The sequence below is a fragment of the Cryptomeria japonica genome, chromosome 3 (genome assembly GCF_030272615.1).
Source record: "Cryptomeria japonica chromosome 3, Sugi_1.0, whole genome shotgun sequence".
NCBI lineage: Eukaryota > Viridiplantae > Streptophyta > Pinopsida > Cupressales > Cupressaceae > Cryptomeria > Cryptomeria japonica.
In genome coordinates, this window is record NC_081407.1 from 795,798,848 (window position 1) to 795,824,307 (window position 25,460).

Sequence of the window (25,460 nt, forward strand, 5' to 3'; positions counted from 1 at the left end):
GAAACCAAAAAAAACAACTTAGAATAAATATTTATGTTTTCCAAAACTACCGCATAAAGAATCTAGGCTTACAAAAATTTAGTTGCATACATGCATGGTCTCTTCAATTTAGATTGTAAAATACACCCAAAACAGTGAAAAACGGGGCACAAAACTTCAATTTTGAATCTTCGTTTAATGCCCACTAACTGTTTGCTTTTGCTAAATTTTTGTTTTTTAAGACGGTGCTTTGTAATTAACCTTCTAAATTTTTTTTAAAAAAATTATTTGTTTTTATACGATTAATACATAGAACTGTGTTTAAGTGTTTCCGGAAAAAAATAGTTTGATCCAGACAGAGCAATTCTTATGCAATCCATGGTAAATGTTTTCCAGGAATTTAAGAAGAAACCATCCTGAACTACAAAAGCTACTATCAAAATAGAAAACTATTACAGTTGTTAAACCAATTTAACAGTTTAACAGTTGAACACAATGAAAGGAGACGTAGGGTAGGTAATTTGTGCATCATTTGAACGACCACAGAACAAATGGTGTTCTCCCATGGACAAAATAATGCCGTGATCACCAACAGAAACACCTTCTCTGACTTTCACCAGACTTGCATCAGTTGATTAAAACATGTGCCAGACCCACTTATCCCAGAACTAGAGGTTGGTTTTCTTGGGACAGAGTTTGGAAAAGAGCAGATGATACTGCATTTAACAGCTAAAAAATTTCAAGTTTCTCCACGTTTATGAGAAATGTGTGAAAAAGATCAGTAGTTCATCCAAGGCATGACTTTGGTCAACAGATGGGAAGGTAGAAGGGGAGGAGTTTGCAAATGAAACAGTTTGGAAGTGGAGGAGTTCGTGAGTATTACAGAAAACTAATATGGGATGATGGCTGACTGCTATACTGGGCTACCTCAATTTTATTTGCTCTCCCCTATCCTCTTTGCTCCTTACTATGAATTCCGATATATAACATTTTTGGCATATACTGAAACATCCACACATATCACAATGATAGGCAGGGTCTTCAACACAGCACATGGTGCAATGCATGTTGGCTGAGATTTGTTCCACAAGGTGTGATGATGGATGTGCCCTCAACCAGGGTGCATCTTCAAATATTTGCTTATCTTCCACTTCATGCTTACTCTGGATCAACTTTATCAAAGGTTCCCCTTCAGTTTTACTTGAATACACTTCCCCTGCCCCATTTCTTAGTTTTATCCTTGAATTTATATGTTTGTCGATATTACTGTCTAACGTGTCCACTAGATCTTTTCCTTTCCCTGTGAAGTTTTCATTATGAGCTCCATCAATTGCCATCATCCAAACGGTACCATTTCTTCTGGATAGGCAATCAAGAGACAGAAGAGCTAGCATTAGTCTCTGAAGGCTCCCTGGTTTTTCATCCTTCTCTTGCTTTTTAGTTGCTATCTCGTCCTTCTCTTCCTTTTTAATTGCTATCTCATTCTCCTTCTCTTCCTTTTTAGACTCTATCTCATCCTTCTCTTCCTCTAATTTTTGTCTCTGAAGAATCCCTAGTTTTTTGTCCTTCTCTTCCGTTTTAGATGCTATCAGATATAACAGATAATGTATGTAGTGCCAGAATCTTTTCACATTCCTAATGGTCAGGCTCAACCAGGCAATGTCATTAATGTTCTCTAACTTCTGTTGATGCACTGGTGGTTCTTCTTCTTCTTCATTGTTAATATGGGACAGAAAGCTCCTCCTGCCCACATGGATTATCGCGATTCGGTAGTGATCTTTGCCCATTTGTTCTGTTACATGGCTTAACTTGCACTTGAATTCTGAAATCTTCTCCGGATCTCCGCCATATAGCCAGATCATGTTAAAACTGCTCAGATCTTTCTCACTGACCTCCTGTAAAATCAAAATACAATTATCATTCTGTTGGATCCAAAAATTTATCTCACAAATTTGTAGTACGAACACAAACTACGAACTACAAAAGTGCAAGTATTTCTCAGACCATTTTATTATACCCTTAGCATGGTGCTGAGTAACTATAGGTTGATCCAACTTACCATGAAATTTGTAAAGAGAAAGTACAGGTGGGATGAACTCTGTATTTCGCTCAGTTTATTTGAACAGTAGGCTTCCCCGGAGGATTGGACATCATTGAGAAATATCCATGCTTCTGGCCCCAATGTGGCTACCTTGAGCATCACATCTGTGGCAGAGAAAAGACGCAAAGGAGCCAAGCACAAAAGCATAGGTGTTTCACAGAACCCCATTCTTTCCCTGAAAAAAACTGAGATAGTAGTTGACTGATCCATCAAATATGGCTCTGTAGTCCCTACCCATTGCATGGCTTGTTTTAGATTCTCATAAGTTTGTTCTAACAGATCCTTAACAGAAATTGTGACTGGAACCCAGATCCATTCAACTTCAAAGCCATGCTTTGTAAAAGTGTCTTGCATCTCTTTGAACATTTTATCTAAGTATGAGATTTGGGGTTTAGATATCTCCAGTGTTGAAATAAGTAGGAAGACCATCTTCTCGATCGTCTTCTCCTGTGGCTGCAACACATCATTTTAAAATACATTAGAAAAAATTCTCATTTTTTTTCTCCTCATGATTCTACTTAAGAATAAAGTAAAGCAGAAAAATTAAGTACCGGATTAGTCATTCTGGACATGAACTCTGTCTCTTTCTCCCTAAACAACAGCTGCAGCAATTTTTTATTGTTATTTTCTTTTTCTTTCTCTTTTTCTGGAGTGGCTTTTTCATTTTCTTTTTCATTTTCTGGAGTGGCTTTTTCATTTTCTGGAGTGGCTAGTGCAATCATTTTTTCAAGTTCGTGGTAGTCTTGAATGTTGAAACTTTCCCCCAGTAACATACCTGATATACTCTCCCATCCTTTCAAGAACATACAGCCTGCTGCGTCCTTATGATCAACCACTGTCTTAATTATATAAGTTCTGAGGTCCCAAAACTCAGGGCCTGCAGTTTCTGCTAAGGGTTTATCAAATAAAGAGAGGGCTTCAGAATGGTCAGGTGTATAGGCAATAACTTGGTCTACTAGTTTTGTTGGGATTGCACTGAAAGATTTCCCAACATAAATGACTTTCATGGCTGTCAAATTTGTTAGGAGCTCATCAACATTGTTTTCCAGCATTTCTCGATCCCATCGTGAAATGTTATGATCAAAAATCAGTGCAAGGGTACTGCCTTCTGAGATTTCTCTTGAGGAGAACGGCTTCCCTTTCTTGTTAATCAGAACCGCTTTGCCTCTGAAAAGTTTTTCTGTTGTCCTGTTCAAAATCTTCTCTATTGAGTTGGCGGGCATTCTCTGGAACAGTGAGAATATTAACATAAATAAAAATAAAAATTTTAACATTATAACAAAAGCTATTCTGTAAACGAATAATCCACTTTTAATTGAAAAAAAAGAAAAAAAACTATTCTGTAAACACTTTCAGACTCACTAGAATATACAGAGCTTATTTTTCAATTAAGTTTGCCACTATTTTAAAAAATAACATTAGAATACAGCAGCGAGGACAACGAGTCAAAACTCATTACAAAAAACAGACTCTTTGATCAGGCTGCCCAAATGGTAATGTTATGACAAACTTACTTGAAAGATAAGCTATTCTGCACAAAAACGGCTATTTAACAGAAGTAATGAGATATATTTTTTAATAAAATGACTAGTGACTGCGAATTGCAATAATACCTCCTTTCCTGTTAGCACAGAAAAACGGCAAAGCTTAATTCTCCATCTTGCCCATTGATCTTGCAGCTGTGGACTTCCTTTAATGTCTACAATTCTCAAGCTCATATTTCTTTCCAATGTCTTCATCCACTTGCCCTCCAGAACAGGACAGTCAGAAAGGTTTAGATCTCTTAACGCCTTAAGGCGACTGAATCGATTACACAAATTTCTCAATTTGTGGCAGGATCTTAGATTTAATACTTCAAGACATGTCAGCTGATTAAAGCTCTTTGGAAGCTCACGCAATTTTTCACAACCTGACAAATTCAATTTTCTAAGCCACTTCAATTGATTAATTTGAGAGGGAAGCCGAGGTAAAATGGTGCAATGAGCTAGTGATAGATCTTCAATCATGTTACCCTGGCAAAATTCATCCGGCAGTTCTGTCAAGCTTGAGCATCCTGACAATCTAATGGCGACCAATTTTGGCTTCGACAGGGTTTGAGGAAAGTTATCTGGAAGTTTCTGTAGCTTGCTGCAGCCTCTTAAGTTGAGTAGCTGCAACAAGGAAAGCATCTCAAAATTCGCAACAAGCAGTTTCAAATTCTTGCAATATGAGAGGTCAACATCTTCAAGAGAACTCAACAGTTCAAACTTGTCAGGAAGCTTCTGCATATTTTGACAATGTGAGAATGTGACTTTCTTCAGTTTACCCAAACACACAAAGCTTTCAGGGAGTTGTTTTAATGCTGAACAATAACTCAATACCAATTCTTCTAAAGATTCCAGCTGCCCAAATGATTCTGGAAGATGTCTCAATGATGAACAATAACCTAAATCCAGCTTCACCAAATTTATAATGGTACCAAATGATTTGGGCAATTTTCGGAGGTACTTACAGTCGTGCAGGTCCAACTTTCGGAGAGCATACAACTGAGTCAAACTTTCAGGGAGTTCCACTATACTGCATGTACTCATGCACAACTCTTTTAGTCCTTCACAAGTTCTGAATATCTTGGGGTCAGGTACACCTAATTTTTGAAAATTCTTGAGCTTTAGCACTCTCAGGTTATCTATTTTCCATTCCTTTTCCTCGTTGGATCTGAAGAGTGCATCTCCACACAGTTTTACAACTTTCAATTTTGGAGGCAACTGCATGAACAAATAAAATATCTATAAGATATCCAAAATCAATATACTAGACATCCATCCATCTAGCTCTTGCCAAAAGCAATTCATCAGGGAAATAAATGGAGAATGTTATACACATCTTTAACAAGGTTAAAGAGTTTTGTTATCATAAGTATTTTAATTTTCATTGTGTGTTTTCTGCTTTGGAGATCTAAGGGTTAACTGAGGGTTAATAAGGGTGGTCTTCTCCACATGAGAAAGCTTTCATAGCAAGACATAGTGATATTAAGACTACATTTATGACTTTGTTCTTAGGTTGGGATGTCCTTGTCCCGCATCTTGTGTAGAAGGTTAGAAGCAATAAGTTGGCTGGAAGGCCTCTAAGATGTTTGATGAACATGCATAGTAGTTGGTTCTAAGATTGATGATTGACCATCTCCACCCCGTAAGACTAAATTACTCATACATAATTTTTCATAATTATACTTATTTTATGAACTCAAATATTTTATAGGTTGTAATACCAACTGACTACTTTTTCTTGAAAACCATCTAAACCATATTTATATATTTTAAATATTTAATATAGTAAATACAAAATTTAATTAAAAATATGATATGCCAAGAACGTGGTTCCATATTAACTTTAAAATATCTCTTCAGGAACTGCCATTTGTAGCCCCCAATTACTAACAGAAACTTCTTTAATATTCTTATTAAACCAGCTTCATATGATGTAAAAATTTTTTAAAAAAAAATTCAAACTATAGTTCATATATATTGCGGTAAATTAAAATTTTCAAGCAACCATACAAACATACTATTCATAGGACCATTCTCTGTTGTGTACTCCAAAAATTTCTGTATAACACAACTTAAAAAATTGTTAAATCCTTCTACCATGGGCCCATTGGATAAGAAATTCATTCCCATTTTTAGAAATAGGGATAATTAAAGCCTAGATATACTTACCTGCGAGGGATTAAAATCCACATCTTGATCAGAGCTGAAATAATTCAAGTTCCGAAGCTGGTCTAACTGGAAGGGAAGATTCTTTGAAGATCTACCCACGTGTAAAAATCTCAATCTCTGAAATGACTTATTGTGCTTATCCTTATCAACAACAGATATGGAGCTTTTCGATGAAAGAACTCTGAGAGTCTCCATAAGATATAGCTTATCAACCGGTAGCTGAAGTTCCTCTTTATCATTGGGTAAAAAAATCCCTTTGATCTTCTGCAAAACTAAAGCCTTGCTGCATTAGAACACTTGAATACCAAGAAAAATATCATTCATAACCTGAAGATTGACAGGACAATTCATACCTGGTTGCTATCCAAAGCCTTTTTGAGCTCATCTCGTTTGGTTAATCTTACTCCTTTTGTTCGTGAGAGACCCCATTCACAGAGGACGCCCGGAACGGCTATCTTATTGTTATGACTCTTTGTCACCCATGCATTTTCGTGTAGTGTTTCAACCTCTGTCTTTCCAACGATGAAGGGAATTTCATCCCAATCCCATCCCACAAAGAAAGCACAAATATCAAGAAATGCATCTTGAGCCGGGGCTGAAAGATTCAGAAATGCATTTTCAAGGGCAAATTTGAAACCCGTCTTGACAAGATTTTCTTCGTCAACCCATCCAGAAACTTTCTTTCTGGTGTCCTTATTTGCCTGTTTGCGTCTGTTGAGGTATTCACTGACCATCTCCTGAAGCAATGGAGCATAGCTACGCTCTGAGATAATCTGAGTGTCTCGAGCACCTTCTATTTCATGCTTTTTACATGTAAACCCACTCTCCTTAAGTGTTGACTCCACACTCTTGTTGGGAGATGTCACAAGCAACCTGACTGTGTTTCTACTTCTGAAATCCATATCGAACATCTTTCTGACATCCCCTGCTCGGAGAATATTGTCAATCCATAGGAAGGCAGATTCATTTTTTGTAATCTGGATTCTTTCCCCATTTTTTCCCTTCTTTCTTCCCACTGAAAAGAGATTTACAATCTCAGAATGCAACTCAGATACATTTGGGTTAAATTCCATATCCTTGTTGAAAATTTTCTTGCACAACTTCCAACCTTCAAAATCGAGCTCCACTTCCAAACGACCATAGATGTCTGCTGCCAAATCTGTCTTGCTCTCTCCACTATCACCTTGTATGATCACAGCCACCTTATTCCCTTTGCTTTCATCCAATTTCAACTGTTTAATTATTTTTTTAACCTTTATCTCTCGTTCTTGTTCTTCTTCCATTATTTTTTCAATAATCTCTTTCTCTGTTTTTTCTTCTTTAACTTCTACTTGCTGAAGACTTTTTCTGGCGGTATCTGCCCATGCAAGTTATATTAACAGCTTATAGAGGATTGGAATGCACTGAATATAGAAAATCAGCGAACAAAATTTGTGATTTGTTAATAGATTTCTTTCATACACTGACATATGCTTGGAATCCAGCTTACATCAATCAATATCTATATAGTGAGTTTGATTTAACCTGAACTGAAGTCCGGACTATACTCTGATATATGGTCTGAATTAGCAGAAGTAAATATTTTTGAAGATTGTCTATGTTTTCAAACATTAATAGCTAAATTTAGCCGTTGGATTTGTTTGATCTTAAATATTGGTTTTAAAAACTTTAGTCATTTAAAACAATTATTAGGATACATAAAGAGCAGACAAGGTTTAAATGGTTTTACGTTTAATGTTATACTATGCGTTTGATGCAGATTAATTTCGAATGAGGTGACTGATAGTTTATTAGATTTTACATTCTATTGGAAATTATAGGGTTACCTTTTCGAAGATTTGTGTCATTATGTTGTTTAAAGCTTGGGAGAATGACAATTTTGAGTGCCACATTTGAATAATTTTAATTTCTTAATATAGAAAGGTGTTAGGGAAATAATTGGGTTGCTGATAAATTTGATTGATGATTGATGATTTATTAAATTGTACTGATATTTATTGTCTATTTAGGAAAAAACATAGTGATAATATTTTATTATCTTATTAATGTCTTCTTTATTCTCAATTTTCTATTTATTCATATATTGTGTTTTAATATTTCCTTGTATTTTCTAAACTCTATTTTGGAGAATATGATTCTTTTTTTTGTATATCATTTTGTAGGAAATGGTTCTATATTTTTATGGAAGATAACAAATTTATTAGATCTTTGGTTTATAGTTCGTAGAAATTTTTGTATTAGTAAATTATTGAGAGAATTTAATATTAGTTATCATCATAGCCCAAAACATATCAAATTTAATTATTGGGAGGAAGAAACAACTAATTTATTTTTGAAAAAAGATATAGGAGTGAAATACTTACAAGATTAGAGGTTCTTGAAGCTTGACAAAGCCATGAGGACTTTGAAAAGAAACTAGATTGGAACAATAGATTTGATAGAGATAATCACTAAAGATATAAATCTAAATATGACACAAAATGACAATTAAAGTTTCTTATTTTAAAGGTTAATAAAAGGTAAAGATGTTGATAGATCATGAACTCGAGAGTTAGGAAAATACTTTGAGATAGCTTGGGTGTTGAGGAAGACAATCCAACTAGAGTTAAATTAGTAACATTAATATGAAGTGGCATACTTCCCCGGCCCAAGAGAACCTATAGTTCATCTTAGAGGAAATTAAATAAAGGAGAAAATTAGATTATGGCCGAGCAATATTCTAATGCATATAAAGGCTAATTTCTACCATAATTACTAACAAAAATATCTAAGGAGTTCAAAAACCTTAGATAAAAACCATAAATTGTTGGAGATTCTTATATGTAGTGGTGATGAAGTCCATGTTTTTGTGTTTTCGTTGATGCCTCATTTATGTAGAGATGTTGCTAAGATATGATGATTTTCATGGTTGGATGTCAAGCCTAATTTTGGTGATGATACTCGGTATGTTCCCATATCATTGATGCTTGCACTTGATGATGATGATGGTGATAATGATAATGATAATGATGATGAGTTATATTGAAGAATAGTGATAGTGATGAAATTCATGATTAAGTGTCATGGTTCATGGTTGTGTGTCAAGCCTTGTTTGTTGTTAGTAGAGATGTAATCATGATGATATCATATTAAGATGAGGATTATAAGAATTAAGATGAGGGATAGAAGCATCAAGATAAGGATTAGAAGTATTAAGATGAGGATCAGAAGCATGGTGATGAAGTGGATATGATGTTGATAGTCTTGTACATGCTACAAATTGTTTCTTAATCTCTTTTGGTGCTTCTAAGTGTGTAAATGGTACTATAATGATGTTTTGGTCTCTAACAAATTGATGAAGTGTGAATAGTATAGGAAAATGTTATGAAGATTGTTTGGGAGAATGCTCTACATTCCTTTGTTCTTGAAGATATGATCTTGTGGTTTAGGATTTAACAATTATGTGATGTGGAGGTTGCACTACAACCTTTTATGGTCAATGTTGTTCCCATAGATGGTTTCTGGTAAATGCAATATGTTGGCAATTTGGTTGCTTGTCAATGCTGGTCTGAGAAAGCCTCTGTGTTTATTTGCATTATTGTCTCAGCTCATGCAACTTGGTGTATATATTTATATTGAACCTATGAAGCGACTTAGTTCAAATTTCAGGTGATGAAATATACTCAAAATTTGTTTGACATTGTTCTACCTCATGACTATGTTGTTTGGGTTTTTGGGTATAGAGAAATTTGTATCTATTTGATTGCGCTAGCTTATTTTGACATGATAGTATGAAAAAAGTATATGTAAATATTGTTGAATTTTCAAGGAATGTGTCTATGTGGCCCACATTAGAGTGGTCGATCTTTTTGGTGCTGCATTTTGTCTAGAGTTGGTTCTCAAGGTGATTTGTGGTTATCTGACAAACAAAGATTATTTTCTTACTTGAACTATGCATTTAGGGGTTTGTGCTAGCATTGGAGGTTTGTTTGAGTTATTTTAGGGCCATGCTATGTCCTGATGTGAACCACATTGTGTAAATTTATTTAGATGTTGTGTTTTTGGGATGACTAGTTAAGCACTACACATTACCTTGTTGCAAACTTGGGAAGGTGTGTGCCAATGTTTTTAATGTTTGGGATTGCAGGGGAAGGTGTAAAGATTTTTTTAGGTCCACTATATCTCCTAGCTTGGAACACTTTCATTATAATATATGTATTTGAGGTCAACTTGTTGGGTTAATTGCTTGTCCCTTGTTCTAGCCAACCTAACTTGATGTTTTCTTTCTCTTGTGGGTGGTATATATGGAAGATGAAATCAAATGCAAGTGTGGATTGTGAAAGATGTGAATTCAAGGAAGTAAAAGTGTGTGATGGAATTTGTGGAGCTGAATTGCATAATGGTTTCTTGAGACCTAGCATGTTAATAGAACCTACTTTCTAAGGAGGCTGCTAGAGGTTGTAAGTTGAAGGGTTATTCATTGTATCTCAAATTTTCATGTATTCTGCTCTAAGATAGTGAATGTTCTCACTAGGTCCCTTGTATCTTTCTATGAGGTAGTCAACTTCATCAACAAGTTATACAAGAGCAGTTTGCTTCCTTAAACAATGAGCCTTAAAACAAGTTGTAATAGTTATTCATATATTATAATTTAACTCTCATAGTGGTTTTTTCCCTTTTTGGGTTTTTCATATAAATCTGGTGTTCTCTTGTGCATTGGTTTTCCTTCCTTTATCTTTCATTACTTTGTATTTATTTAAAGCTTTTAATTGTGCTAAAGAGTTTAAGTGAAGATATTGATTCACCCCCCTCTTAGTATCTAGGTGTGTTTGGCAATTGGTACATTAGAGAAAGGTTCCTTTGAAATAATCTTAACAGCTTAACTAAGGTTAAGGAAAACACAAGATGGATCTTACAAGGTACCTAAGTTTGATGGAAGAAGCTACACCATTTGGAAAGTTAGAGTGGACTTGCATATTTGTCTTATTTAGTATTTTTAGTTTGGAACTCAATTTGAGATGGTTATACTACTCCTGCTACTCCTCCAATAGATTCGAAAAAATTAGGTTTATGGAAACAATGGCGAAAAATGCAATGCAATCTTGGGTGGGTTGGCAGATTTAAAATTAGTGAAGGTGATCTACTGCAACATTACTAAAGAGGTTTGGGAAAGCTTATAAACAACATTTATGAAGGAGATGAGAAAGTAAAGCAGATCAAGATGCAAAACTTCATATGCAAATTAAAAAAATTGACGATGTCCGAGGATGAAGATTTTGTCAATAATATGCACCAGGTGGATAAAGTGGTAAATAGAATCAGAGGTATTGGATTAGAAATGACTTAAGATGAGGTTGTGAAAATGGTACTTAAATATCTTCCCAAATCTTATAGTCATAAGGTATCAACTATTAAGGAAGTTAGGACTTGGATAAATATTCAATAGATCAACTATATGGTGCTTTCACTATATTTTATATGAGAGAGTTTGACAAAGATTCTCCAAAGAAGGTAGCAACTTTCAAAGTCAGTAAGAAGCTAGAAGATGAAGAAACCGATCAACTTGGTGGCTTTGATGAAGTAGAAGCAAGCTTTGTGAGAAGACTAAAGAAGGACGCTGACAAGTATAATGGTAACTTACCTTTAAAATATTTTAATTATGAAATAATTGGTCATTTTGCATCTAAATGCACCTTTAGAAAATCAATAGATAGCAGCAAAAGAGAAAATATCAAAATAAGCCTTTATTAACGAAGGAAAGCAGTTGTTCTTTAGTAGATGAGGACCAAGATGACTCAAATGATGAAACACTCTTCATGGCCTTGAAAGTTGGTAACAAAAAAGGTAATATTGAAAAATGTAAGAACTCTAGTACCTTGTAGATAGACAAAGACAATGAAAAGTCTTTTCATACCAAAGCCTATTCCTTGACTTAAAAGTGAAAAATCTCATAAAAGAGGTACTAGCATGAAATGCATGACTTTGTGTTTTGTGTTCAACAAAAGGAGCTATCAAAACATCATCTCATTGAATTATTGATTCTTCTACTAGATAATCCACATTTTTCTAAATAAATGTAACTTTGGGTATGCTAGAACCCTTGGTTACTCTAATTGATTGTTTCAATCTAGGGGTAGAATATTATCCTTGATTTTAAATACCTAGCAAGGTAATAATTATATTTACATGAGGATTCTAGAAGATCTAGTTAAAGAAACTAATGAGCTATTGCTATCTAGTATTGATAAATCTGTTGGTAGTTGACACTCATCCGATAGCCACCTTCTGAGGTGAATTCCATTTTTGGGTTGTCATTGATTGCAACTCATCTTCAGGAGATGGTATCTCCTCATCCAGACTTATCACTTTATCATTTTGTCTAGATATGGCCAACCAGTATACACCCTATGGTTTAAACTTGTTAACTAGTTATTCTTGGTACCGATAACTTATATTATGGGACCCGATTAAGTCATTTGAGGAATTGAAGGTAGCATGTCAGGCCGACATCAAATAAGATCATCGAGATGATTTGCAATATACTTTATGATCCAAAAGGAAGCTGATAGGTTTAATTTTATTGTGAAGGCCGACATGATGAACAAGTTATAAGGGTATATAAGGGAGATCACTTAGCGATGGATTATATACATACATATGATGTAATTTGAGATACGAAAGAGAGTAAGATTGATAATGTGTGAATTGATGAGCGAATGATAGTGTATGTGCGCAGTTGCACATGTGCAATCCTAACCAGAAGTAGAACAAAGTATCAATATCACCTATTTAGTTGAGGATCTCAGAACTACAACCGAAACTTATCTAGCATGGTCAGATGCATCATTTAAGTTCAATTTTGTTATAAATCATTTTGTAATGATCTGTAAGTCAGTGAGACTTCCATATTTGTGTATTTGAGTAGTGGACTCAAGGTGGTAAGCATGTATGCATGTGCATACCCCTCTATGTAATATTTGTATACCTTGATCAAGTATATAGATATTGTGGGTACCATCCCCATCGTGGTTTTTCCCTTTACAAGGTTTTCCACATCTAAATATTGGTGTTATGGTATTGCTTTTGGTGTTCATTTTTTAATGCACTTTAATTTTATATTTTGTCATCCAATTGATCAGCAATAAGTTCATAAATTCTTACACCGGTAGAACACTGATTCACCCCATCCCCCCCCCTCCCCTCTTAATGTTCTTGGATTCCAACAAAATCTCATGTTTTTGTGAATTCTTTTTCCTCTTAATTTTATACAACTATTACTTCTTTAATTGGGCCTTGAGTTGGATCAGGGTTTTCTTCAATTTTCTTTTCTCTCTTATTTTATATTTAATCTCCCTTTCATTAGGAATCATAAACACTTTTTTTTTATCTTATAGGTTGGAAAGATTAATGCTTTAATACTATTGAGATGAATCATAGCTAAGTAGCTTGAAAATAGGTTATAAAATAATAAAAGCATTAACAAATAGAATAGAATAACTTATTTTAATTTAAATATAAATGGAATAATTATAATATCTTTTACAAAAATATAACTATCTAATGAAATTAGCTCTAGAAACCAAATGGGTTTTTCCTATGATCTCTACATCTATAATTTTCATCTTCAGATAATATATGAACATAAATGCTCAAAGTAAGGAAAATTAGACTTTATTTGATAAAATAAAAATATTTAAACAAATGAAGCTACCTAGCTATAAAGAGATTCTAGCATATCTTGGGGCTCAAAATCTTACACCCAAATTCACCTTGAGTGACCTTGGATGGAGAGTAAGGCTCATCACATATGTGTATAGGTATTCGTTCTTTTTACAAAATTATTCACATGGTCAAGTACATGAAACCATGCCCTTTGCATTAGTAAATATATACATTTTTATCCAAGCCATGTATCTAAGGGATTCACATGAATTGATAGGGATTCGAAATTCATCCCTAATTCTTATTCAAGGCCACTAATAATTTATTTGGGTGAGTAGGGTGGTATCTATTTTTTTCAGTTTGAATGATGGGGTTTATAGACTAGCTTGTATAAGGGTGTGATTTCATAGACTGTAGAATTAGTAGTTAGGGTGTCATTTGGGTCAATAATTCCCCTAGTACCTTATCATTAATATTTTTTAAGGCCCAAGTTTAGTAGTTTTAGGAATTTTTTCTAGAGATGTTAGGATACAAGGGAAATCAAAGGTTCATAAACCTTAAAGGGAGGTACAATGGGATGATAAGAAAGTGAGTAATATGATCCTTGTAAATAGATTTACAAGAGGGAAGGTTGGTAGGAAAACCCTAAAGAATTAAAAGAGGAAAGAAAGTGGTGAGTGAGCATCAAGATTTAGAGATACTTGATAAGGATAAAATATAAAAATTTGAAGATACATGATGCAAGAAGGATTAAGGTTAAGATTGTAGAGATACCTAATCTAGGAAGGAGTGGGGTTTGGGATAATTTAGAAGGAGTGAGGATTGGATTTTAAGAGATTCCCAATCTAGGAAGGGAAAGGATTAAGTTTCAAAGATACCCAAAGCAAGAGGAATCGAGGATCTATGTTTAGAGATACCTAATGTAGAAAGGAGTGAAGATCAGGGTTTGGAGATATTTGTTGCAAGAGTGGGGATCAATATTTAATTAAATTATACTCTGAAATAGGGAGACAAAGGAAACATATGTTGGAAATGAAGATCCTAAACTCCCATAGAATTAAGACCCACATAATTGTGTCACGGATTAAAAATCATTAATTCAAGAGAAATTCATATCGTTCATTACTCAATGGGTTAAAGTAAACAAATACTCCATATTATTATGAGACCTTATTATACATTAGAAAACAACCATTTAAAAATAATGGGAGTTTTGGGATTAGGAGGGAGGCATGCTGGGAAGGAAAGTCATAGGATCCCAAAATGTAAGGAATTGAGAATTGAGGACATGAGAGAAATGACACGAAAGCAAGAGGAATTCAAACGCTATAAAGCCTACATAGTTTAGGGAATGAGGAAATGTAGAAAAAGGTACCAATGTAAGGAAGGCCACAAAATACATAGAAGGAAAATAATTGAGAAATTGGGAAAGCAAGGGATGTTAGAAAGACATGAGAGCATGAGAGAGTCTAGGATCCTACCCAAGGATAGAAAGGAACCTAAACACCCTTATACAAGTAGAAATTAGGATATTATAGTATTATTTAAAGAATTTATATTGATTCTATATTATAAAAGGTCAATATGTAATATTCTAAAATTGTTAGTATCATTTCTTCATTGATAATAAGTTATTTATGAATCAATGTCCTATAAATTTGGAGGACATAAAAGACATGAAAAATATTCATATATTAGTTAAGTGAAATACCTCATGCATGCTATGGTATACATAAGCCTAAATATTATTCAATCAATGAGAGTTTTAAACAATTTTATGTCTAAGTTAAGTAAAGAACTTAGGATAGTGATAAAATATGTATTCAAGTATTATTTTGGTTTTTTATGTTCTTAATTTTTATATAAGAAGAGATATAATAGTACATGATGTTGGATATATAGAGGTTTGCAAATGTAACTTAGGTAAGTAATGTAAATAATATGGGGTCCACAAGTTGCCATATATTCACCTTGTTTAGTTGAGAGCTATTAGTTGGATGAGTAAGAGGAAATCAATAGTTTCTATTTCAACTACAGAGGCTAAGTTCTTTGAAGGAGGTGGTTCGATTATATAATTATACACATATAGTTTTGTATAATGTTAGTGATTATTTATTGTTATAGTTAGATTATTATTACTTAAAAAAATCCTACTTTTTGTGTCATAACTAAGAAAGTAGATATTTGTATCATTTTGTTTATAACATGGTTGAGAAGAAGATGTTAATTAAATAAAATAGATTTGATAATGTTGTATATTCTATGACCATACCACTTAGCACAAAAACATTTGTAATACTAGAAGAAGGATATAGGAAACTTTTCCTCTAGTAATATGCTCATGATTTGATCATATTGTGTCTTATATTTATACAACAAGTGGGATGTTATTGGAACATTTATTTTCACTTTGTACAACAAAAGGTTGACCAATTAGGTGCAAGGCTCTATAGTTAACAAATTATAAGTTTAGCCTATGTAGTTGATATATAAAATAGTGGTAAATCTAATTAATTAATGAGACATGTAAGGAAATGCACCAAGGAATAAGGCCACTTGAAGATGGAATATGAAGTCACAAAATTGATCTCATTACCTAGTTAACCTATAAAACTATAGATTGTGAAAAGTCACCTTGGGTAGGTGAAGGGTCATGAGACATATGAAGGATCATAATTGGGTGTCCTTCTGAGGTATAATCATGGTTTTGGTAGGCACCATTTGTCCTTTTATGTATCTCCCAAGCTTATAAACCCAAGGCATATGATCATGGTTTGATATAATGTTGTTTTTGAGTAAAGAGGTTTTGCTAGAGTAGTGCAATAATTCCACCAAAATTAGATTATGGATTGGAGACACTAGAATTATCCTACTCGTTATATTGTAATCACATTTTTTGGAGAATATAACAAGTGGTATTTATGTGAACATTGTGTGATTATTTCAATTTTCTAACTTTCTCATTGCATAGATCATTTGAATTTTTTTAGCACCACTGCTAATTTTTATTTGAATAACAAATACTCTTTGGAGCATTTTCTATCTATAGCCTTTGAAAGAAAGAAATAAATTTCACAATGTAATTTTTTTGTATTGAACTAAAATAAAATTTGCCTATACTAAATACTATATTTTCAAATACATACATGCAAATATAGACTTCCTATATATGTTTTATTTGAAGAGATATTTTAAAGGCACTATATTTAAATAATATTTTAAAATTTTGAAAGTAAAAAATATTATTATTATTTACATGTACAAATGACTTCTTATAATTTTTTATTATTTTATTATTCTTTCTTTATTTTTTCTATCACACATTCTTTATAAGTTATTTTCTACTCCATTTTTGTTTGAAAATTTATCAATGATTTCTATTAATTATGCACGTGTCTTTAAATTATTAATATTTATTACTTTAGTTATATATTCCTTACATATTACTTTGTTGACTATCTAATTTTTAATTTTATTTTTTTTAATACATCCACTTCACATGGTTGTTCACCTTGTGGCTGGCGGTGGAGAAGTTTTATGCTTGTTGCTCCAGTTCTCCTAGATCCTAGGCCCCTCGCTACCACTCTGGTGGTAGGGGTGGTTTTTGTTCGGCGACACTCTACTTCTCCACCTCGCGGGAGCTTTGCCTCCGCTTGGCCTTCGGATAATGCAGGGCCGACTAGTGGGGGCGACGCTAGTTGGCCTACGAGTAGTGGCAAAGGTGGATGGCCTGATTCTTCTAAGTGGCTCCCTCAATTGAATTTGGTTGTTTCCCCTAAAAGGGTAGAAGATAAAGAGGAAGGAGAGGCGAATTCTTACGAGGGGTGCTCCTTGCTTGATGTCACCTCAAACACCATTGATGTATGAGGTAAACCAGATGATCATGACTCCCCTCCACCTCTTGTTGGGTGTGCAATGGCTGCATAATTGTGTTGTTGCTTTGTGGGCTAGGCCCTTTGATTGTTTGTTTTTGTTTTCTATTCTCTAGGCTATGCTCTTTTAGACTTTGATTTCTGGGTTTTGCTTGTGTGATTTTGAGGGATGACCTTGTGTCCCTCTACGCTTTTGTTGTGGATATGTATATTATATTTTCCTATTAATAGATACTAACACAAATATTCATAGAAAGAAATGACTCTTTTCAAGAGCTTAAAAACAAGAAATCTAATTATAATTACACTTATAAGAATCACATGACGTACCAGAAAGCAATTGTTGTTGGAAACGTAAAATGTATACAAGCATTTGTGTACCCAAATCGTTGTATGCTTCCTTCACCAGTTTGCGATGCCTTACAACACTTTTCTTATACTTGGTAGGATTCATTACAAGCCTATGAAAAGGTATTCAAATTCAACAATCAGTGCTCTTGGTAGTAAGTATTGTGACAGGAAAAAGGTTGGAGCTGATAGATAGAACTTACTGCTCATATTTCTTCTCTTCTTTCTGAAGAAAACATTCAAATGATGCATCCACAATCGTAGACAACACCGGATCTGCATCTACGGGCATCTGATTAAGAATTGGGTAATCCTTGAGCTGATAAAAGGATTTAGCCAATACATACATTTTCTTAACAAGATTCCAACTACCCTTTCTAAAGAGGAGGATCATATCAAAGCGTTCTACAATAGCTGCAACAATTAAGATGCCCTTCACTCTCACATTGTCTTTGCAACTGTCCTCTACAAAGGAACTGGGTATCTGCAGAAAACAGATTAGATAAATAATCACATTTATTTCCAACATAGAAAAGTATTAAAACTGGACTAAAAGGTAATTATATAGGGTACCCGTTATCTACCTTTCTTGGCAGCATGCAAATGGTATGTGGCGGCGACAAGGGAGACTGCAAAGCATTGAGAGACCTGTTCAGTTTCTGTAGAAAAATAATTAACAAAGCACAAGGTAGAGGGAGAGGGAGGTAAAGATACCTGAAAAACTTCATCCATACGCTGGATCAGAAGATTAATATGAAAATCTTTGTTTTCATGGTTTTCTTGAATTGTGCGTACAAGATCAGAAGTTTTTACGTAGAAATTGTGAGATATGCCGGGTTTTGCCATTCTAAGACTTGGGTCTTCTATTGCAGTGCTATACAAAATCACTGTTGTCCTCATAAATAGGATAAACAACTTAAAGACTTCAATAATTCACAGTGAAATATAATATCTGAATACTAGCGTTTGTGAAGCTACTGAAGTCCAATGAAGTTTGAAGTCCGAGAATATTAGAAAGAGAATAAACTAAAGTTAAAAGCCAAAGTGGGATGAACAAGTAGCCCCCTTTTCTTTTGTCACGTCATTTTTTTCTCTGGGGCATCTAAATTCAGTACAAATTTTCTTTTCTTTTTCAACTGTAATGATTTGAATAAGTCATGTCTGAATGGCATGTTAATATATTATTTTTTAATAAAAAATATGTCATGTTTTAACATCAAATGAAGTTCTAAAATTCTTTATTAAACATTATGTTATATTCTTTCTTCTTTCTTTAAATCAAGAATAAGAATGCTCTTTTTAAAATAAAGAAGAAATGCTTGTGAAAATATTAGTTGTTTGTCTTCGGAAGGTATTCAAGTAGCTCCCTTTTCTTTTTTCTTTTGTCACATCATCATTTTCCTTTTTATGTCACATCTAAACTCCCTACAAATTTGCCTTCCTTCTCAAACTATTATGATTTGAATATGTGTAAATATCATGTTAATATATTCTCCTTGGAATCAAAGATATGCTGTCATGTTTCAACACCAAAAAGAGTTCTAAAATTCCTTATTAAATGTTATGTTATATTTTCTCTCCTTTTTATAAATGAAGAATAAGAGTGCTATTTTTGAAACAAAAGAGATGCTTGTGGAAGTACCAAAAAGAGTTCTAAAATTCCTTATTAAATGTTATGTTATATTTTCTCTTCTTTTTATAAATGAAGAATAAGAGTGCTATTTTTGAAATAAAAGAGATGCTTGTGGAAGTATTGATGGTTTGTTTTGGTATGGTAATTTAAGTAGCTCCATTTTATTTTGTCACATCATCCTTTTTTTTTATGTCACATCTAAACTAACTACAATATTTTTCTTCCTTCTCCAACTATCATGATTTGAATAAGTCATATCTCAATATCATGTTAATATATTCTCTTTTGAATAAAAGATATATTGTCATGTTTCAACACCAAATAGAGTTCTAAAATTCTTTATTAATTGTTATGTTATTATTTCTTCTTTTTCTAAATCAAAAGAGTGTTATTTTTTAAATAAAGGACATGCTTGTCAAAATATTGATTTGTTTTTCTTGGTAGGGAAATTGTATCATGTTCGAAGCTTGGAACTAGTGCATAATTTTACATTTTTTAGGTGACGATATCTTCATTGAATGGTTTAATGATCTATGTAATTTAATTATTAGAAAGTTAGTATTTTATATTTTTTCTAAATTATTATGATATTGATTTGAGTGTATGTAATTTATATAAAATTTAAATTAAAAAAAAGTAGTTATTTTCTTATATTATTTTTGTTTATGTTGTAAATATATTAGTTTAATGTTAATTAATTTATTTTGTGTATGAATTAATTTTAGAGATTTGATTTTATTAGACCTCTCAATTTTAAGTAGTTAAATTGGAATTTATTTTTACATCATGGAATATATTATAGGGTGAAAGTTCAAATTTGTATCAAACTGGGAAACATGTGTTCCAGATCCAACAAATTTATTAAGAAGCAATTTCATTTTTCTATCATTTTTGCCACGAGTATGGACACTTGCAAAGGAAATGTCTTGATTAGTCAAGTGCTAAAGTTCAACAACCTCTTTCTAGGATGGATGCATCCAATTATAAAGAAAAGGGTAAATCCCCAATACATTTAATATTGGTCCTAATTTAGATTGATTTATTCCTATGAAATATCGGTCCAAGACAAAGGCTCCAACTCATCGTAATAAAGCTGCATCAAGGGGGATTTTGGAAACAAATCCAATGTTCTTGAAAATGTTGAAGAGATTGACACAATGGAGCATGCTCATTCTATCAAGAATTAGGATATTCAAGGCATAGGTTTAGGTAGTCACATTCCATTGGTCCCTATTGTAAACTTGGACTCTTTGAGGTTCTCAGGGAAGGAGTTACTCCTTCATTGGTTCTAGTTGAGACCGAGGTTAATGATCAAGTAGAGGCATGTGACCTAGAGATGATTAGGGATTCTAATCCTCTATGTGATCTTCCTATGATCAAGATAACATTGAAGGGGTGATTGATCCTATGTCAAATTCTGGTACTCTGGTTCAGATGGTAACAAAAAACCATGGCTCTCTTATGAATCCACCATAAGAGCTTAAAAATGGGGGTTGTAGACAAAATAACTAAGGTGGGGAGGAAAAAGGACTTTGAAAAGGTAAAGGTGATGAGAGAGTCTTAAGTAAAATCTAGTGTTGTGAAGGCATTGGATTCTCATTTTGTCACTTCTCAAAATGATTTTAATTTGATGAAATGTTAGGAGGGGTGTGTGCAAGAAGTTGAGTCCACTTTTTGGCCAAAAAGTGGAATTGCTCTCCCTATTTTTTAGAATTCATCCCAAGTTATCAAAATTTTTGAAGCACTTGAAGATTGAATTTCAAAAAAGTCAGTAATGTGAATTGTAGTTCTCAAAGCCTAGTTTTCAAATATAATTTAATTTAATACTCGAATGATCTACAGATTGAGTTTCAATAGGCATTTCTAAATACCATTATTCAAAAGTCACCTTTTTAAGACCACACCATGCTATGGCAACCATAATTTGACCTAAATGAAATTATTTTTCTAAATCCTTTTAGGAAAACATTGGTAAGACACTTGAGATTTTTGGGAATATATTTTTGTAATGTTTTGCTAAATATTTTTTTATTAAATTTTTATTGGGCATAATTTCTATTTAGAAAATCCGATGACAAGCATAAGTTGACCTAAAATTACCATTTTTCTATTTTTTTTTCATTTAGTGAAAATAATTGTCTATAATTGTTATCATATTATATATTTATTTAAAAATGTTAAAAAAATTAAGAAAAAGAAAACCTATTATTTCATGTTAGAAAAATGACTTCAAATATATGTCGAAAGTCAGTATTTTGTATGGACACTTACACAAACTTCAAGTTGTAGGTCAAATGAGGTCCAAATCTAGGGTTTGTGTCCCCAAGCCTCTTTCTGAACTGAAAGCCAAAGCAAAAGTTGGGTAAAAAAGATATTTTTCATCAAGATGGGATCTCGTTTACTAAATGGGATCCTATTTGTTTTTTTTAAAATTCAAATGGCCCAAATACAAATGGGATCACTCTTAGGATACATTATCTTGTTTAGAAAAAATAAAGAGGACCTCATTTTATAAACGAGATCATATTTCATTTTTACCATTCTTTTTAAAATGGATTGTTGTACTTTTACAAATAATTTCTTATAGAATCATAGTTCTCTTATATGACCAACAACAATTATTTTTGCATTTTTTATAGATTCTTTTCTTGTTGATTCTCTTTGCTTGAAATATTCTATCCATTTTTGGAAGGATTCAATCATTGGGAGAACTTTGGAGTGGAAAAATGCACATGTGATGATCCATTTTGAGGAGGATTGAAAAGGATTTTTTTGGAATTTATAAATCATGGGATGAAAACATTGTGTTGGTCAAAATGAGAATCCTTGTGTTGTTGATGATGGATTTTTTTTTTGTGAAAATTGAAAGTAATGTTTTGATTTAATCTTCCTAATAAGATTTCTTGGAGACAGATATGAGTGTATTCCCATAGATTATACGAATATATTTTTTTTGAAAAAAATTATCATTTCAATGTTAACTCATGATGCAATTGATGAGAATGTGGAAAATGAGAAAGGTTATGGAAAAGTTAAGCATTTATATGAAACCAACGAAAAAAGATGTATCGCTTAAACATGTTTTGTCTACTATTGCAAGTGTCATTGAGTCTATTAGAGAAAAGAGTCAATCTAAATTTAAGAATGAAACATGATAAGATATAACAACTATGATAGTGAATAAAACAAATTTGAACAAAATAGTGTTAAGCAACAATGGTGGAATTTTAAAGATGCAACCTTAAAAAAATATTGTTAAGAGAAACAAAGAGAAGAGAATGTTGGCAATTGACACTCATTTGGCGGCTATCAATGCTTGATTAGTGGTTTAAGGTTGTCATTGATGGCGACTCTTTATGAGAATCCTATCTAGTAATCACAGATCTTGATATCCAAAAATGGATGTGAACCGATAGCCAGTTAACCGGTATTTCAGGTTAAGAAGAGCATTTTTGGTCTGGAAGATTTCTAGTGATTGCAGTATTACCTTGAATCTTTGAATATGCTTGATGAATAATTCTTGACAGATACACAAATGACTAAGTATGTGAGTGATGTCAAAATGAATTGATAGGATGTTTTTATATAGAGTCCCCTTGGTAAATTAACTATTAGGCCAACCTCTAATGGTCAAGTGTAGCCATGGGGACGTAAATTGATTTGGGAGGGAAAGTGCCTACCACATTTCAAATTGGGACCTATTTAAGGGGTACCGAGGCATTTTAGGGTGCCCTTGTCCAACATTAAGACACTTCACACTCTAGTCCTCCAAAAATAAGACCAATCAATCATGAAATAGGAGAGGACTACCTCCACCATGGGGCCCACCCAGTAGTGTCAATAAGTGACATTGGGGTTGGAGCAAAAGAGGGCCAAAACAGGCCTAGGGGAAGAAGATAGGATAGGTTAAGGTAGGAGCACAAACATGCGGTATAAATTGTTCCAATTACAATTTACAACACTACAATTATTAACATAATTTAAAAAATAAGTAAGAACAATTTTGTAGTGAATTGAATCTAGTGTCTAACTACTATTTTTTCATAAAAAAAGTAAATGTATTTGGTAAAAAAAAAAATTTCAATGCACTAGTAATAAAAATTTAGGAAAAAAAGAAGTAATGGTATGTTTACATAACCCAAGTACAAGAAAATTTCAATATAAGTAGAGGACACATGCTCGAATGTGCCATGTTTTAAAAATAAATAAATTGCTCAAACTATAATGTGCCATGTTGTACTATAACTTGCTCAAAAATTCATGAAATTATCTTGTAGTATGGGAAGCATAGAATACATGAGGTGAGTCTATGCAAAGTATTAAAACATGTACTACAATATGTAATGAAGAAAAGTGTGGTGCTCAGCTTTGTGTATTATAATGAGCATTATATGAACCAATTCAAAATTTTGTAATTAGATATATAATGGTGAATTGACTAAAATTTAATCTGTTTTATGTTATGTATTTGAATTACAAAATGACCTTGATCTAGAAAATCACACACTCTAAAATTTCTGCACAACCTTGAAAGTATAATGACAAGCTTGAATTGTGGATTTTAAGTCTTCAATAACTCATTTGCTTATGTATATCTAGATTTGGGATGCCTTAAAGTATTGTTGGGACCAACTATAAGGTGAGAGAATCCATGGCTTAGCTTAATTGTAGTCATGTTATATGTGATGATTTAATAGTATTTAAATGATATTAAAGACACATTAAGTAAAATGCAAATTCTAATGTATCTTTCCTTATGAATGTGTATGCTAATGTAGTCGATGTTCTAAAATGCTCTTGTAATGATGATGTTATGATTGATCTCTAGGTGATTTAAGGTGTTGTCCTTTTTATACAACACTTTAACATTTACATTTTTGAATTTATTATTTTATGACTAATGAATAATTGGAGTCAAGTTGGCTTCGACCCACAATTACATTTGATTTTGGAAAATGTAAATCATGTCCACCCAATTCAACATCACACCAATAATTTTCAATCAAGATTGGTCCCAAACTCTCTAGAGTTAAAATCAAATTTGCACATATTACTAACTCTCACTTTTAAAAAGTTAAAATTAAGTATTAAATTATGAAATTAAAAAGAAAATTAAATGACGGTGTAGAGGGCACAATAGAAACACTTTTGCCTCTACAAAATTAAAAGAAAAATAAAGTAAAATTAAAACTTATTCACAACTCTTAATTATTCCTTGTGTCTAAAAAGAAAGACAAAGACCATTTACTTTATTAAAAATATGACTAAATTACGAAATTTAAAATAAAAAAAAAAGTGGGTAGAGAGGATTATAGAAACGCTTTTCATCTCTACAAAATTAAAAAAGAATAAAGTGAAACCAATGTCACAACCCTTAATCATTTCTTATGTCTAAAAAGAAATACAAGAATCATTTACTTTATTAAAAGTATGACTAAATTATGAAATTAGAGTTAAAAAAAAGGGTGGGGTAGAAGGGATTATAGAGACACCCCTTTTGCCTCTCAAAATTAAAAAAATAAAAGAAAAATAGAAACGTAAGTTGCAACCCTTAATTATTCCTTATGTCTAAAAAGAAAAACAAAGATTATTTATTTATTTATTTGGATAAGTCCCAGCTAACTGCCTTGTGGGTTCATCCTACTTTATTAAAAATTCGGAATATTAATAAACAACTATTGTACGTTAAGTTATTGCTACTGTTTAAAAGCGCTTTACAATAACACAAGCCTCACTTTTTTTCAGCTAAACTAAATGCAGATGCAACACTTAAATCCTGAGATTTGTCTGTAATCTGTTCAAATTCATACCAGTCTGAAGCATTAAATACAATGAAAAATGATAAATCTCTATAAAAGTTTTGTCTCTTCTCCTCTGTTAATTGGTTCCCGGCAATAGAGCTCAGAATGAAGAAAAGTGAGGAACATATTGAGAAGAAAGCGTTGGGTTGCTGCAGCACCGTGTTGGCATGTCTTCCCTCAAAAGCTTTAACTTCTAGTGCCACTGCAAATCCTGCCAAAGGCAAGAGCAATGAAGCTGCTTCTGATGCCGACAACGAGTTGGAGGGGGAGGGGTTTGATTTTTATGCAACTCTTACGAATCACATAGAAAACTTCTTAAATCAGGCCAGAGATCAGGTTTGGATTCACTACTTTTTATTCATTTATGGGAATTTTGTCCCTCAGAGAAAC

General features: G+C 32.9%; 2 protein-coding genes across 4 annotated transcripts in view; one reads left to right on the forward strand and one right to left on the reverse strand.

The window, feature by feature from the left end:
• Nucleotides 1-250: 250 nt before the first annotated feature.
• On the reverse strand, nt 251-18,623 carry LOC131075898 (uncharacterized). Of its 2 annotated transcripts, XM_058012842.2 has the most exons (10): nt 18,351-18,623; nt 18,221-18,265; nt 17,840-18,120; nt 17,619-17,749; nt 6,129-7,132; nt 5,776-6,039; nt 3,694-4,824; nt 2,632-3,306; nt 2,039-2,533; nt 251-1,874 (listed from the first exon to the last, which is right to left on the reverse strand). In XM_058012842.2, exons 1-10 carry the CDS (start codon nt 18,534-18,536, stop codon nt 903-905), a joined length of 5,184 nt encoding a protein of 1,727 aa, XP_057868825.2. In that variant the 5' UTR covers nt 18,537-18,623; the 3' UTR covers nt 251-902. The 2 variants fall into 2 exon arrangements, with proteins under 2 accessions (XP_057868825.2, XP_057868828.2); XM_058012845.2 differs by lacking the exons at nt 17,840-18,120; nt 18,221-18,265; nt 18,351-18,623 and having other exon boundaries at nt 6,129-7,122.
• A 6,354-nt stretch (nt 18,624-24,977) lies between these two features.
• Nucleotides 24,978-25,460, forward strand: part of LOC131874678 (uncharacterized) — a 93,910-nt gene continuing 93,427 nt past the window's right edge. Inside the window, exon 1 of one of the 2 annotated variants that reach the window (XM_059218581.1) lies at nt 24,978-25,406. In XM_059218581.1, the coding sequence (XP_059074564.1) occupies nt 25,176-25,406 (231 nt within the window). In that variant the 5' untranslated portion in view covers nt 24,978-25,175. The remainder of the gene's footprint in view (nt 25,407-25,460) is intronic. The other variant, XM_059218582.1, reaches the window with a different exon arrangement.

Coding starts and splice junctions, on each gene's coding strand:
- LOC131075898 (XM_058012842.2), bottom strand. CDS start 18,536: ATGAGGACAACAGTGATTTTGTATAGCACTGCAATAGAAGACCCAAGT. Junction 3,307..3,693: donor CTGTGCTAACAGGAAAGGAG/GTATTATTGCAA, acceptor TCACTGTTCCAG/AGAATGCCCGCCAACTCAAT. Junction 1,875..2,038: donor TTCTCTTTACAAATTTCATG/GTAAGTTGGATC, acceptor TTGATTTTACAG/GAGGTCAGTGAGAAAGATCT.